Here is a 17,169-nt window from a genome sequence, read left to right on the forward strand (position 1 = left end):
AGTTTGCAAAGATTATCGTCCGGAAATGAAAAATTAAATTTTAGAACTCCATATTTAAAAATAATTAAATTTGACTATTCAACTGCTTTAGAGAACATCCGAGAAGATCTATAATTTTTTCAATATTTTGAACCCCTATCGTAGATGACTACTTTATTTTAAAAAAGTAATAAAAACTTCACATGCAATTTTGTAATCTGTGAATAAAAATAATGATTTTGCAAAATAAATATGCAAATTAAGTGATAGTAAATTGAGAAGTAAATAATAAAGATATTATCACACATGTAATTTACATAATTGAAAATAAATTGCTCTGACATTTAATTTCTTCTTAAATTTAACTTTTTATTCGATTTTTATTTGAACACGAACTTGAAGATGATTTTAAATGAAAAATTCGATTTACTGACTATCATCTGATTGTTATTAGCTCTGTCACCTAGTTTGTACAAATTCGTTGAATCCTTTCATGATTGATCTACACCATATACATTTTGGAGCTCGATGGTCTCTTTTCCCTTTCGGACTGCAATCAAATTAAACGAAAATTCAAGTCGATTTCAAACTCTGCTTTTTAGCGCTCAGATTTCTGCAATAACACCCTGGAAATAATCGTCTATCATGACTTAAATGTGACACAGATCCTTCCCCTGTAAGATCCAGCAACTTAGAACAAATTTTGCAAAAAAAAAGAAAAAATTAGAAAGACAGGTCGAAAATGGATCTTAACTGCACGGCAATGGCGAGAATTTGGAAATTTTCCTGCAAGTTAGATAGATTTATAAATCAAAACACGAAATTGACTCGAATTCGATTCAAGTCGACTTCCTCACAAAATTCAACTTGATTTCGAGCTCTGATTCAAATCATTTCTAGTTATTTAGAAACTCAATTTTAAACTCGAATCGTTTTCGAGATCTGATTTGAAATCATCGATGTGACTTCACCCGCTATAGTTCCACCATCGGTGCATCTCAGTTCAACATTTGTAAAAAAATTATTGTTTTCAACTTTAAACTAATTTTCTAACTCATTTAAAATCTTGCCTTAATCAGAGTCCTGCGACGCATCTGACGTATACCAAAAATTCCACCAAAAATAACCGTCAAAAATATTTTTGAATTTGTGTCCCGGCTAGCAATAATAAAATTATGTATAAAATTCTCTCGCATAGAAAAAAAAAATTTCTCTTCAATGAGGGAACATTTGTGTTTTTTCGTTTAGTCCAAACGAGAGTAGTTAGTGAATGTGTTGTGTTCTGTAGGTTAGTAGAAATAAGAGTATTTGCAGAATCAAAATAAAAATTAAGTAGTTGGCCAAACAAGTTGTACGAAAAAAAAAAACCCATCAAATATTACACTCGTGATCAATTTGTTGCTTTAAACGTTGATAGTAAGATTGCCAATTCAGCAGTGATAAAAGAGTAGAAAAAAGTGGTTCATTACACTCGAATATCAAATTTTATTTTTGTAAACTAAGAAAAGAAGAAGAGTGAGTTAAATTGCCAGATAATATATGAATATGTGGGATTTTTACTCATGTTTATCATCAACGTAACCTTTGAAGTAAAAATTCCTTAATTCCGGCACGAAATTTGATATTAAATTTCAATTAATAATTTTAAATTTAGAATCGATAGCAAATTATTCTGTTATCGCGAAGGCTAATTACGGCGTAAGACAATAATAAAAAAATATTTATTTTTTCATGGACGATCGGAGTCAAAGATTGAAGAAAATATAAAATTACAGACGAAAATAATCATTGAATCAGATGTTCTTGTTTTGAGTTTCGTGAGTGTCCGCAGATAATGCAAAATACAATTATATCACGTTGACATTGAAGAAAATTGGTAGCATTGAGGAAGCGGACTCAAGGATGAGCAAAATTTTCATTTCTCTGATCTATTTATAAAGTTCAATAGAAATGCACAAAAAGTGCATTTGTCTATGAATGCATCTATGTAGTGCCATCTTTCGAGCCAAGTCTCATGTTCCGTAGAACATGCGTCATGAAACGTCATTCTCTTTTTTTTCTACTACTGACTACTCAAATCCCTTTTCCCTCTCATTCTCTCCATTTCTCGTATGTTTACTCTCATGTCAACCTCGCATGTAATAATATTTCTGTGTTGTTTTTTTCAATTTTCTGTTGTAGAGTAAAACGTAAATCAATATGGCAACCCTAACAGCACCATTTATTTCTCACTCATTCCGCTCATCAAAACAGTTCAGTCGTATTCTGCACCGGTCTTCAACTCAGTGTGTTTTAAATTATCGTCTGAATAATTCGATTAATTGTTTGTCATCAACGAGAAATATGTCTGATACAGCAACACCGAAGAAATGTTTGGAGATTCACAACATAAATCCAAACATTAAAACGATGGAATACGCAGTAAGGTGAGAAACTCTTTTTATGATCAATATTTGGTTTTATAACAACGCAAATTGTAAAATTGCCACAAGTGTGCTAATCAAATTACTCAACATATTCCAGAGGTCCATTAGTTATTCGTGCTGCGGCTATTGAAAAGGAACTAGAACAGGTAAAATTGAACGTTTGAAACTTTACTTCCAATACTTTGTTATTTACAAAAAAAATCAGCATAAAGGAAATTTTTTCATTGTTATTTTTAATTTCTGACAAAAAGTAAAGCTAGTGATGTTTGTGCTTGATTTTAAATAAGTTAATGAGAGCAAATGAATCAATTGATGCGGCTTGACAACAATGACTTCTCATTTAATGGAAACTTTACTCCATATTGATGCTTAAAATAATTTACGAACTTCCGCTTACAAAAAAAATCAATTTTTTAATGCAGTAAAACTTTAAGCTAGTCACAATATAAAGTTGCCAATGCCAGTTTTCCTCTCAATTTTTACAAATAATCATATTCCCACATCATCTCCGACTTTAATTACATCTTCTTCATTATAAAAACATCTTCACAATAAAACTAGCTGAAAAAAAAAGTCATCTGGTGAGATTCTTTTTCTTTTCGATTCTCTTATCTATACTGCTGCTGCCGCTTATTATTTAATATTTATACATGAAAGTCGTCAGGCTTGTTTTTGACTTGTACTACTCGTACTTTTCATGTTTTATTGATATTAAAACTTTTTTGACAATTAATTTGTTTATTTTTTTTTTGTTCATCTTATGTTTAGGGCGTTAAGAAGCCATTCAATGAAGTCATTCGAGCCAACATTGGAGATTGCCATGCAATGGTATGTTGATTGTTGCAAGTTTTTGTATATTGAGTTGAAAAAGTGTTGGAAGGAAGCGGGAAATTGTCAGAATCTTGAAGATTTTGCATTACGAAGGTGGATGGACTGAGCACAGACTGAGCATTAATTACAAAAGGCCCTGGCAATTGAGTATCATAGAGTTTTAAATGCCAAAAAAGCAATATTTTTGTCTAGAAAATTTTTTGCTAATGACTCAACAGGTTTCAATTGTTTTTGGAGCCATAAATACAAAAAATGTTTTTTGGACAGTTACTGACGGAAAAGTCAAAAATTAATCAGTCCAGATTCTCTTATGGGCTACATGGCCCTACGGACCAGTAGCATACCCAAGCCATACAAAATATCTAAGAGGAGTCCATGTTAATTCCCATCAATCAATCAATTGACTCCGTGTGACTTGTAAATTAAGTCTTGTGTCGCACGAGTTATCTCCATCAGAAAAGAGCCATATTTCAACATCTGTAGACTGTCAATCTTAATTTCCAGACCTCATTGTCGATTCAAATTTTATTTTGAAAATTCGACTTGATGGACTCAAAAAATCCAGTCAACTACGAGCAGTTATTCCAGTCCCGACAAAATTCAGCATCGCCTTCATATTCTACTCATATTTATCCTTTCCCTCCCATTCTCAATGCCTTAACATTCTCAACTGTTCTGAGAAGTACAATCCTTGAAAGTTGTTGACACTGAAACTGACAGATAAAAAGAGTGCCATATCGGATTTAAATGCTCAAACAGTATAAAATGTTACTCTTTCTATTCTTAACAAACTCGGTTATCAATAAGATTCCATCTGCTTGTTGCTATGGATATGTCAATGAAGAAGAAGCCCTGTGAGTCACTTGAGCATCATGCAGTTTTACTGCTAATCGCCTGACTATCATTTTGATAGTTGCAAAGTGTGTATGTGAGTGATGTAATCACTCAATAGGGCACTTTTGGTTTATGGCTCTTCAAATTTATCCTAAAGCTTTTGTTTTGAGATTAACCTTAACATGAGTACATTCATTGTGTTCGTGACGCACTTTATTCTTTGTCTTGAATATAAATTGCATATAAAATATTGTATTACTTAATATTATTCACACTTTGTCATCCGATGGGGAAATTTCTATGAAAATATTATTATATCCAACTGAGTTACTGCTCATCTGTGCTTCCGTCAAATTATAATCATTATTATTATCAACCAACAGCTCTTTTTTAGCTCTGCATTTTATCAATATCGCTTACAATTTTATTTTTAACGAATGTTTCTCTTCTTTTTGTTTTTTAGGGTCAAGTGCCTATCACATTTATTCGTCAAGTGAGTATTCGCAATAAATTAGAATAATATCAATTAGATAAGAGCTAAATTGATCTACAATCAAATTGTTGTGACTTTTATGAGCCATTATATAACTCAATCAGTATTTATGTAAATTATGAGGCACAACTTAATTGACAAAAAATCGGGTTGAGGTTGCATTGCTTGAGATTAGAAAGTCCAGATCTAGATATGAGCAAGGTGCAGCCTGCATGAACTCGTTTGCGTGTAGCATAAACAAATATGAGTAAAAAGTCATTTATCAAATCCAATTTACTAAAGCCACAAACTTGCTACAAACAATTTACTTGATTGGCTTAACACTCATCAATTATTTTTAACGACAATATTGATGCTATCTATTTAGAGTGTTCAGTCAAATTGCTTGATGCACGAAAAGTTTTCAATTAGAAACTCAAGCTTAATCGGTTAACGATGTGCATATAGTCATGAAAACATAATTATTAGACATATTAGTATGTCATTAATAGTTCACAGATCTTCTTTTTACTGTCGAACGTGATTTTGTTGTTAGGGATGAAGAATGAGGAATCGAACTGCAAATGTATTGAATTATTGATTTGTGAGCTAACATATGCCTGATTGTGCTGGATTTTAAATTGAAGCTGATAAAATCAAAGCTATAAATATGCTTGTTTACTGTTCAAGTGTGCAAAATTTCATTAATTTTGATATAAATCTGTGAAGGTCAAGTTCATGAATGTCGTATGGCTATGCCATCTACAGTATTGAGTCGCGTGTCTCCAAGAGCGGACTCGTAAACAATTCTAATTGATTCTGAATCACAACATGAACTCTAGCCATTAAAGCTTTAATATAAATCGTAAAAACAGAATCAAAGCATCGAATCCTTTCAATTAGACCTAAATTTTGTAGGCTCGCATGCGAACTTCTATTTATTTAGGATGAATAAATTTAGATCTTCATCAGCATAAGGTTTGCAATCAATATAAATCAATAGAAAAGTGTCATCTGCGACAGCTTCAGTCATCGTTCGATACTTTATTGAAATAAATGATGAATGTAGCGCCAGCATTGCTTACGACGACAACTATAAGGTTTCTATTTATTTCGGCATATTGTCAATTAGTGCCTTAATTGCTTCAATTATGAAAAAATTTTCAGAAAACAAAAATTGCTTGCTACTCGGACAGAGATTTGAAATAATCATTTGTTATTCTGAACACATTTATCACTCAAAGTACTGCATTCAATATTTATGTACATGTTTAGCTCTATTACATTGTTTTGCTCATGCTTATTATTAAATAACGAGATAACTCATCTTCTAAGTCAGAATTGTTTAATCTGTGTGCCGCGGCACTAGAATGCATTGGATCTTGAGATCCAATGAACCATATGTCGTGTGCGGTTCTGATCATGGCTTACTATGAAGCAAAATGTCCAATGACACAAAAAAGGTTGCCCACCACTGTACACTAAACCATTTCAATTTATGTTCATGACAGCTTTGCGGTCGATGCTTTGATGGGTTCATAAATTCATTTCGCAGAAGTTTATGAACTCTAAAGCCTTCAAATGTGTGGTTCTTCAAGTAAATTTCCTTTTGATTAATCAATTTGAAAATGAAATATTAAGTATTGGAGTAGCGCAATTATTGATAAGCTTGAGAGTTTATTTTGTAACTCTTGTTTATCTGGTACTCAATTTCTGTTGAAAACAGATAGCAATATTGTTGGTGATATTAAAGAGTTTAAGTTAGACTTTTGGAATTGAATTGTGTAATGTCATGTAATGTCATTGGACGAATCTTCGCGGATTGTCATTTGGACAGTCCTCTATGGTATGATAGAGAAAACTCTAGTGGGAATCGAACCCTCGTACTCACAAAAGAGTGATACAGATATCCAGTCTGTTACCAAACCACTCGGCCACAAACACCTTGCTCTAGCAATGGCAGATTTGTCTATATATGGCCTTTATATATAGATTCCACTCTGCTCATGTATTTGGCTTCCTATTTGTAGCTACAAATTTAAAAACTTTTTTTGGATTTACCAATGCCTAGAAGGATTTCCTTGTTAATAACAAGAACAAAGAAAATCAAAGGTCATGGAAGTTAGTGGAACTTGCAAGTCTAGACAGAGTTAAAGTAAATAATATGTTTCCTTTGTTTGGACCACATAAAGAACCAGAAATTCGTAAATAAATTATACATTGGATTTATACTTCTGTTTTCGACATTCTCAAATATAAATCTTACGCAAAACTCATGCTAACCTTGACATAAAATACACAGACTTTTTTTCATAGCACACAATTCAGATCAATGAACTCGATTGTATTATTGCTTTTGCGGCACATTTGTCAAATGTCATAATAAAATGAACATAATTGACAGCACTTCCAAAAATGTATGATTCTAATCTCATGTCATCATAGTGTCGATTTAGAAGCGTGAGGATGAAAATAATCAAGGCTAAAAATTTGATTTGTTGACATTGGACATACAAGGAACCACGTCAGCTGCTAGTTATCACTTTGATGTGATGAATATATAGTCCATCATCCAAAAATAATTATTTTTTATCTTGAAAAGTTCACATCCATTGTTGTGACTGTTTGCTCATAATAAATACTCTTATCATATCCATATATTTGTAGCTTATACAGCCTAATATTTGCTTAATAAATACTTAACAAATATGTGAGAATTAAATATTCGTGTCTACTTATAGGTTCTTGGGCTGTGCGTTTACGAGAAGCTATTTGACGATCCTTCTATCCCTTCTGATGTTAAACAAAGAGCTCGTGATATTTTAAATGGATGTAAAGGTGGCTCGTTAGGATCTTATTCTGATTCGACAGGTAAATATGAAGCTATGACCTTGAAATTCTGTTATTTGATGTATATCCTTATTTGTAGGAATCGAAGTCATTCGTAAACATTGTGCCGAACATATACAAAGACGTGATGGTATTCCATCAAATCATGATGATATAATTTTATCAGCTGGTGCATCGGGAAGTATTAAAGCATTACTATCCCTATTACGTTGTGATATTGATGGAAAACGACCAGGTGTTATGGTCCCCATACCCCAATATCCACTTTATTCAGCAACAATTGCTGAATTTGATATGGAACAAATTGGCTATTATTTGAATGAATCAAAACATTGGGGATTAGATGTTGAGGAATTACAGAGAGCAATTGATGAAGCAAAGAAAGTATCAGCACCACGTGCCATTGTTATTATTAATCCTGGTAATCCAACTGGACAGGTCTTGTCAAGAGAAAATATTGAAGAAATCATCAAGTTTGCCTACAAAGAGAAGCTGTTCATCTTTGCTGATGAGGTCTATCAAGATAATATTTATGATCCAGAATCTAAATTCTTTTCATTCAAAAAGGTGCTATTTGAAATGGGAGCTCCATACAACAAGATGGATATGGCAAGCTTCATGAGCTGCTCAAAAGGTAATAATTTGTAAAATATTTAATGGATTTTGTAATTTTATGCTGTAAAATATTTCAGGATACATGGGTGAATGCGGTATTCGTGGTGGTTACTGTGAATTAGTCAATGTCTGCCCCGATGTTAAGGCTGCTCTCAATAAATCAATTTCTGCTCAATTATGTCCAACAACAGTCGGTCAAGCATGTATTGATTGTGTTGTATATCCACCACAGCCATCTGAGCCATCATATGAACTGTTCATGAAGGAGAAACAAGGAGTATTGCGCTCACTGAAAGAAAGGGCTGATATGGTCGCTGATACATTCAATTCAATTGAAGGATTCAGTTGTAATACAGTACAAGGTGCAATGTACGCTTTCCCACAAATCCGACTTCCCGAGAAGGCAATTGAGGCAGCTAAGAAAGCCGGTCAAACACCCGACACCTTCTATGCTTTCCAATTATTAGAACAAACTGGAATTTGCATCGTCCCAGGCAGCGGTTTCGGACAGAAACCTGGTACATATCATTTTAGAACCACAATTCTTCCACAAAAAGAGAAGCTCAAGGAAATGTTAGACTTGTTCCGTAAATTCCACGAGAAATTCCTTAAAGAATACAAATAACTGTCTGTAACATCAAGTTCGTTTCATTTTATAGACAAACTTTTCAAAAAAGGAGAATAAACAGGAGAAACGAAATATCATTAAAGAATTAAAGACACGACAGTTATTAATATGCGAATAACTTTAAACAATTTTTATTAATTATATATCGACATAAATCAAATTTTTTGATGCATTTTTTGAGAGGAAACAAAAAAAATCGATTAAAAAAAAAAAATAGGAACTCTTACAAAACTTAATATGTTATCGCGGTTATTTCGTATTTAAAATTGAAAGCTTTCGAAGAGAAAAAAAGTATATATATTTATGTAAGTAGCAGTGTTCTTTTGAAAGCTCTAAAACTTACATACAAAATTATTCGGACCGTTAAGGAATAAACATTTTGTTAATATTAGGTATATATTCATATTGAAATTCGTAAAACATGAAATGTGATTGGGTTAAAATAATTAACGATAAAAAACAGCATATAGTTATCTACATAATGTACTAAAAAAAATGTTCTAATAGTAATCATGACGTTGATGATAATTAAAGGAATGGAAATAATATGTGTGGAAAACATTAGAGACCTGATTTGTGTTATGTACGTTATGTTTTAAAATTGCTTTTTATGCCTTTTTGTGCGAAACATTTATGTTAATTAAAATTGAAATAGTCAAGGCATTGATACTTAAAATTGTTTCATCCAGATGAAAATCAGTGCCAATGCCTTGATTAAAATTGATGTCTATGATCCATGTCTGTTCGGTTGCCTAAGAACCAATATTCCTTAAAGTTGAATTCTGTCAAATTTTGCTTAATAAGTTCATGGTGGTCAACATAATTAGCAATATCATGAAAATTTGGATCAAAAGATTAATTAAACTGCCTTCTACCTATGTAATTTTTATGTGAACTTGATGTGGAGAGTTGATGACCATCTATGAATTGACTTTATGTTGCTTGACACAATAACGAAATTGTGAATGAATTTCTGATGAAATTCTGAATGAATGATTTAATAATGAATTTTTTTAAATCTGCCTGGAAATGCTGCTAATTGTGCAGGATATGAAGCCAATACTCGAAGTCAACTAAAACTTTCTATTGAGTCGAATGTGCTTGAGTTGAATTTTTCAAAAAAATCAATCTGAGTAGACTTCATGCTCTGCATTAATGTGGCTTAAAATTTAATTAGCAACAAGAATTCTACAGATTCAAATATTGAGTCACTCAAATTCTCGCCAAAAAATCGATAAACAGCACTCAACAAAAATTAAATAAATTTAATCCAATCGATACATTTTGATCCTCAAAATCCTATTCCGCTGTGTAGTTTTAACCTGTTGATTTATAAAATTTTTGTTGCTTACAAACTTATCTCCTTAGTTGATGTACAATTTATGAGCAATTGTTTGTGTTTGCAGTTATAATCCAGATTTAAAAATATAATAGTTATGATGGATAATTGGAACTAAAAAAAAATCGGATAAAGCACAGACAATAAATTTAGATACGCTTTTTTTGTATAATCTGTTGATTTATTTAGGTTCATGTTATAAACAATTTGTGAAGCACACATTCTTCTCGAAATGAAGAAAATAATATTTAACAAGAAATTATTGCTTATGATGCATGTAAAAGAAATAAAGTTTTAAAAAAGAATAAAGGACATTGTGTAGACATAAAAATAAAAAGATTGGAATCAAATTCTATAATTTTTGCCATGATATGTTTTTCAGCATTTTTGATGATGTTTAGTTTATATTAATCTATTGTGAATGGTAGGGCGTTAATTAAGGCGTTGAGCAGGCTTCTGTTTCTGTCTTCTTCTGTTAGTTTCTTGTGTTGTTGCGCTTCATTAAAGAAGGATTGAATTCGAGTGTAACATTTGAGATGGGCAGGTCATGTGTACAGACGACCACAAGAAGCCCCAATAAATAGAGTAACATTTGCAGACTTTGTGGACGGCAAAAGATCGAGAGGAGGACCGATGGTTCTTGATCCTGGATTGGATGTGTTGATAAGGACGATACAATTCTCAGAAGAAGTGTGTAAGAAACGGGACAGTACTTTATTTTGACTTTATCCCGAATAGCACAAGTTGGCTAATTGATTCAAAATCCGAAACCAGGCAGGTATGGATTTCTGAGATGGGCACTCAGACGAATCCTAGTCGGAGTCACGGCTACCTCAGGTTGAATTTTGGTCGATTAACTGTTTTGTGATATTCGAGCCAATCAAATTCGGATGGGAATTGAACTTGCCTTTTCACAGAATGAGAAGCCTTACATAGTCAGACACCCGGTCTGTATCATATCACTCGGCCATAAAGAACTTAGTTTTATACTGGTTGTATAATTTATTCAACATGATCATTTACTGGAATTTATTCAAGGTCATTTTTGATTCCTAAATAATTCATTTGAAGTGAGATTAGTTTGTTGATAAGCTAAATTCCAAGAATATTGAAAAAAAAAAAAATATTTTTTGCTCATCCAATTTTTGAGTGACTGAAGTCAATTTTCTCTTCGATTCTATTTAGAGCTGCGTAAATAATGAAGTATTTTTCGGAAAACATAATTTGACTTTAGTCATTCGTAAACATTCGTTAAATAAAGAAGCTAAACTGCAAGTCAGTATCAAAATATAACAAAACAAATCTAGCATATCTACGTGATTAATTTAATAAACATAAAATTCTATTTACTTTAGGAAAAATTAATTTAATTTAAGATACATCCAAAATCATGGGAATTGGAGATTCAAGCTTGAGTACTAAAAGTAGTTTACTTCCGAACAATACAAGGATAAACAGTCCATCTAAAAACTCAAAAATGATTGAAAATGCACAAGCAACCAAGAAGAATCCTCAAAATCCACCAAAACCTTCAAATCAGCAGAACCAACCGAGACAAAAATAAATTGAAAATTTCATGGACCATGAAGTCGCTGGGACAACATTACATGGCAAGACGTGAAGATTTTATTCATATTTCGAGATTTTGAGTTTTAAAAATTAGATTTTCTAAATTAGATATTAAAAATTATCATTTGGAAAAATTCAAATCAAAAACTAAAATGTTGGTAAATTCAAATTTGATGCTTTCATTTACTGTCCAAAAGTCTTCTGCTTAACATTCAAAGAGAGTTGCAAAACAGACACATGTCACAGACAAAATTCATTCAATTTCTTGATAATTTGTATGGTTTTGTAGAAAACTCCATACACATTATTAAGAAATTGTACGGTTTTTACCTGTGACAGGTGCCTGTTTTGCGACTCTGCATTCAAACATCCTTACATTTTGAATCCCATTTTAAACCGTTCTAAAGATGCTAATATGAGTTAAAATTTCATAAAAATATATTCAAATTGATTTATAGCTTCTTTAACATTATTTTATAAACAGTTTATATACTGAATTCATCTTACTTTCATTTTTATCTGGATATAAATCCTGCCTTCATGCTCCCTTTAAAATTACATTTTCGTTGTTGAAATTAAATTTTCTCTTTTCTGTACCGATTGTTGTTTATTTGGTCGTACATGCCATAAATTATTTTCATACTTAAATCTTCAGTTGGATGCGATAGCTCATGAACATGAGAATTACACAAGCAACAGCAGTTGTAGAAGTTTTTAAAAGAAACGTTCTAAATTGCTGCTTTTAAGTGCGTCTCATTTCAGAATAAAGTGCGCTATTTTCAGTTCCTTTTTTTTCTGTATGTTTTCCAACATGATACATGCCAAGTCATTTAGTTCATTTCGTACACAGTGTTTAAATGCTAACTGGTGTACGAACAGAACAGAACAGAAAATAATATTAAAATGGCTTTTAAAAGAAACTTTCCAAGAAGAAAGTTTTGTGTAAAGTGAATTACTCTACAGTTTATACAGTATGTCTGTAATTTTTGGAGGAAGGTATTTTAGGAGTTTGAAGTTTAAGTGTCATTTAAGGGAACTGAATGTGAAATTATTAAAAATTGTTTAGATTTAATCTTGATGACAACTAGTTGCTTATTAGTCTTGTCAAAGTTGAGCAAATTGAGATTGCTGTTGGAATATTCCTGTAATGGCTATTTGCCGGTATATCATTGGAGGTGGATAGGTAGTAAAGGCTCCCAGAACTCGAGGTTTACTTGAAATTTGTATGGAATCGTATCGATTTTTCCATATAAAATCCTAGTCGACTTCGAGCTTTGGGGAATACAGAAGATGTATACCATAATATCGAATAATCCCTGATAGCGCTGTTTATGGAGAGTACGACCTGAAACCGTAGAACGCGGAATCTTATCCCACTCGAGATCCGCTATACGAAAGTATACTTTTTCTGCTAGATCAACAAATATTCATACCTGATTTGCTAAACTTACTTACTTCGCTGGCATTACTGATCAAGTGTGATCCATGGCCTCGCTCAGTCTACGCCTTAAACTGGCTACCGCTTGTTAATTACCAATGCACCTGATTAGCTTTAATTTATAAAACTTGCCATAAAATATCAAGTTCAATACAAAATTTATGGTCGACTAGTCGCAGCCTATTCAATTTATGAGAAGATCTCAAGGACGACTGGACCTAGTTCTCTGGAAATTGATGGTTGCACTCGGAATTAAAGATGGGAAAATACAGGAACCACATCAGCTTCAGGACGTTTCAAAAGGAGATTCAGTATGGATTTGCTGCTGTCTCTATTCCTGCTTTTTCTACTAAGGTACCTAAAAGCGGCCCCTTTGCTTGCTATGTTACTTTACAATTTTGACAACAAGTTCCATCTGAAGAATTGAATCCTTAATTTTAGAGCATTTGAAACTCATCAAAGTCATTAATTTTACTTTTCAGGATCCTCAAACAGCAACAAACTGCGCATAATTCATTAAAAACTTCAAAAAATTTCTTACTCACTTCCTCACATGTTTTCCATGTTCAGCTAAATTTCCTCACATTTTTCATCCACGTAAGTGGCACAAACAATGAAAATGCTTCCGTTTACTAAATTATTCATTCAATTTACAAATTAAATCACTCTTTTCACGCCAATTATGCTGTTTTGTGGTAAAAAAATTGTTTATTGCGCCTTCTTTTTTTGCCTCCCAAAAAGACCATAAAAGCTTATAGACTTATTCACGAACAATGTGTAAACACGACAATTGGTTGTAGAATCTTCAATTCGTTTACGTATTAGGGACATGCTCTATGTAATGAATATTTGAATAAAATTACACATGCAAAAATCTCACACGCACAAAGGAATTGACTTTTTATTCAAAAGTTTTTCATTAGATCAACTCTAAAAAGTCGAATAAAAAAAGCTGTAAAAGCTTTTGTGAAAGCTTTAAAGGAATTTTCGCTACATTTAAAGATTTTTATGGTGCTATTTTAATAATCGTAACTTTGAGGCTTTCTTTTCAAGACACCAGGATTGAATGAAAATTGTGCGTAAAGCCTTTGGGTGTGCCAATCGATTCGTGGTTTTATTTTTGGAGAATGCTGGGCTGTATGCTTGATTGGGAGATTAAATTTCATATTCACACCAAATTTTCAATTTGGGTGAATATATTGCTTTTGGTATTTTGAAATTTCAGTTTTTTTAATTTTCTGCATCAGGCTTACAGAATTGACAAATATTTCCAATGGTGGAAAGTCTGTGCCTGAAAATACCAATCCAACAGTGAAAACCGCATCTTGATTGGTGCTTCCTGTGCCGAGAAATCGCAAAAAAACACTTTCTGTTATTTAGTTAGTTAGTTAGTTAGTTAATCAGCACGATATCTCTCTTCAAACTCAATACTAAGACTTCGGGTTTTTTGCTTCTGGTAGGGAATGGGTATGGTAAGAACTGTATTGTTTTTGGAGCCATAAGATGCTTCCATTGAGGCACAAGATGTAAAAAACTGTCTTTTTTTGGTCCAAATTATAGTCGATTATTGCAAAATACATTTTTGTAAACAAACAAAAAAATAAATTGAACTGAATCTTACTGGATCTCATTTTAATGGTCTAGAAGTGAACTGGATCCTACTGGATCTTGTTTTTATGCATCTGGAAGTTGTATGGATCCTACTGGATCTTATTATAATGGTGTAGAAGTGAACTGGATCCTACTGGATCTTGTTTTTATGCATCTGGAAGTTGTATGGATCCTACTGGATCTCATTATAATGTTCTGGAAGTGAACTGGATCCTACTGGATCTTGTTTTTATGCATCTGGAAGTTGTATGGATCCTACTGGATCTTATTATAATGGTGTAGAAGTGAACTGGATCCTACTGGATCTTGTTTTTATTCATCTGGAAGTTGTATGGATCCTACTGGATCTCATTATGATGTTCTGGAAGTGAACTGGATCCTACTGGATCTTGTTTTTATGCATCTGGAAGTTGTATGGATCCTACTGGATCTTATTATAATGGTGTAGAAGTGAACTGGATCCTACTGGATCTTATTTTTATGTGTCTGGGAGTTATATGGATCCTACTGGATCTCATTTTAATGGTCTAGAAGTGAACTGGATCTCATTTTAATGGTCTGGAAGTGAACTGGATCCTACTGGATCTTATTTTAATGGTCTAGAAGTGAACTGGATCCTACTGGATCTTGTTTTTATGCATCTGGAAGTTGTATGGATCCTACTGGATCTTATTACAATGGTGTAGAAGTGAACTGGATCCTACTGGATCTTATTTTTATGTGTCTGGGAGTTATATGGATCCTACTGGATCTCATTTTAATGGTCTAGAAGTGAACTGGATCTCATTTTAATGGTCTGGAAGTGAACTGGATCCTACTGGATCTTATTTTAATGGTCTAGAAGTGAACTGGATCCTACTGGATCTTATTTTTATGTATCTGGAAGTTGTATGGATCCTATTGGATCTTGTTTTTATGTATTTGGAAGTTGTATGGATCCTACTGGATCTTATTATAATGGTGTAGAAGTGAACTGGATCCTACTGGATCTTGTTTTTATGTATCTGGAAGTTGTATGGATCCTACTGGATCTCACTTTTATGTATCTAGAAGTTGTATGGATCCTACTGGATCTTGTTTTTATGTATCTGGAAGTTGTATGGATCCTACTAGATCTCATTTTAATGATCTAGAAGTTAACTGGATCCTACTGTATCTCATTTCAATGGTCTAGAAGTGAACTGGATCCTACTGGATCTTGTTTTTATGCATCTGGACGTTGTATGGATCCTACTGGATCTCATTTTAATGGTCTAGAAGTGAACTGGATCCTACTGGATCTCATTTTAATGGTCTGGAATTGAACTGGATCCTACTGGATCTCATTTTAATGGTCTAGAAGTGAACAGGATCCTACTGGATCTCATTTTAATGGTCTGGAAGTGAACTGGATCCTACTGGATCTTGTTTTTATGTATCTGGAAGTTGTATGGATCCTACTGGATCTCATTTTAATGGTCTGGAAGTGAACTGGATCCTACTGGATCTTGTTTTTATGTATCTGGAAGTTTTATGGATCCTACTGGATCTCATTTTGATAGTCTGGAAGTGAACTGGATCCTACTGGATCTTGTTTTTATGTATCTGGAAGTTGTATGGATCCTACTGAATCTCATTTTATTGGTCTGGAAGTTAACTGGATCCTACTGGATCTTGTTTTATGTATCTGGAAGTTGTATGGATCCTACTGGATCTCATTTCAATGGTCCGGAAGTGAACTGGATCCTACTGGATCTTGTTTTTATGTATCTGGAAGTTGTATGGATCCTACTGGATCTCATTTCAATGGTCTAGAAGTGAACTGGATCCTACTGGATCTCATTTTGATAGCCTGGAAGTGAACTGGACCTTACTGGATCTTATTTTTATGGGTCTAGAAGTTGTATGGATATTGATTTTATGTGTCTGAAAGTTATAAGGATCCTACTAGACTATAAGGTCTAGTGATTTATAAAGGTACTGTAATCTACCCAAGTCGGGCGAGCGAAGCTCAGCCCGGCTCGTATAGTGATCTATAAAAGTACTGCAATCTACCCAAGTCGGGCGAGCGAAGCTCAGCCCGGCTCGTATAGTGATCTATAAAAGTACTGTAATCTACCCAAGTCGGGCGAGCGAAGCTCAGCCCGGCTCGTATAGTGATCTATAAAAGTACTGTAATCTACCCAAGTCGAGCGAGCGAAGCTCAGTAGAAAAATAGTTCGAGCGAAGCTCCAACTTAATTAGTTCGGACGCAGTCCGGACTTGGTTGAGAGAAGCTCACAAATTTTTGCGACCTGAACGGAGCGAAGCGAGTGAAGGCGTGAAAATTTTCCCAAGCATTAGAAACTGCATATCTATGAGTATATGTTGCCGTGAGTAGAGAAATGGTTCGGACGCAGTTCATTCATTTAAATAATTTTAGTTACTCTATAAGTAATCATTATTTATCACATTTATTTCATAAATCAATTATTTTGTTCAAGTTGTGTTTTTAATTCTTGCACAGATACAGTTTTCTGATCTACGTATGGTGTGAATATTCCCATGAAGCGTGATCCGCTTCATTACTAGTTTGGTTTTATGATTTCTTTGGTATTT

General features: G+C 33.2%; 1 protein-coding gene and 1 long non-coding RNA gene across 4 annotated transcripts; both read left to right on the forward strand.

The window, feature by feature from the left end:
* Positions 1-1,177: 1,177 nt before the first annotated feature.
* Positions 1,178-9,199, forward strand: LOC139099566 (alanine aminotransferase 1). 2 transcript variants are annotated; one of them, XM_070652062.1, is made up of 8 exons: positions 1,178-1,267; positions 2,161-2,405; positions 2,503-2,551; positions 3,174-3,233; positions 4,534-4,563; positions 7,284-7,413; positions 7,472-8,026; positions 8,085-9,199. In XM_070652062.1, the coding sequence occupies exons 2-8, from the start codon at positions 2,179-2,181 to the stop codon at positions 8,630-8,632; spliced, it is 1,599 nt and encodes a 532-aa protein (XP_070508163.1). In that variant the 5' UTR covers positions 1,178-1,267; positions 2,161-2,178; the 3' UTR covers positions 8,633-9,199. The 2 variants fall into 2 exon arrangements, with proteins under 2 accessions (XP_070508163.1, XP_070508164.1); XM_070652063.1 differs by lacking the exon at positions 1,178-1,267 and adding an exon at positions 1,356-1,494.
* Positions 9,200-11,179: 1,980 nt separating this feature from the next.
* On the forward strand, positions 11,180-11,712 carry LOC139099662 (uncharacterized). 2 transcript variants are annotated; one of them, XR_011545335.1, is made up of 2 exons: positions 11,180-11,249; positions 11,351-11,712. It is a non-coding gene; the product is annotated as an uncharacterized lncRNA (long non-coding RNA). The 2 variants fall into 2 exon arrangements; XR_011545334.1 differs by having other exon boundaries at positions 11,193-11,249; positions 11,330-11,712.
* Positions 11,713-17,169: the final 5,457 nt, after the last annotated feature.

The sequence above is a fragment of the Chironomus tepperi genome, unplaced genomic scaffold (assembly GCF_022539635.2).
Source record: "Chironomus tepperi strain 1889 unplaced genomic scaffold, CSIRO-AGI_Ctep_v1 contig_479, whole genome shotgun sequence".
Classification (NCBI taxonomy): Eukaryota; Metazoa; Arthropoda; class Insecta; order Diptera; family Chironomidae; genus Chironomus; species Chironomus tepperi.

What these genes read in the sequence shown, in the direction of transcription:
- LOC139099566 (XM_070652062.1), top strand. Translation starts at nt 2,179, where the DNA reads ATGGCAACCCTAACAGCACCATTTATTTCTCACTCATTCCGCTCATCA. An exon ending in TTGAAAAGGAACTAGAACAG is followed by an intron (nt 2,552 to 3,173) that starts GTAAAATTGAAC and finishes TCTTATGTTTAG; the next exon opens with GGCGTTAAGAAGCCATTCAA. An exon ending in CTATCACATTTATTCGTCAA is followed by an intron (nt 4,564 to 7,283) that starts GTGAGTATTCGC and finishes GTCTACTTATAG; the next exon opens with GTTCTTGGGCTGTGCGTTTA.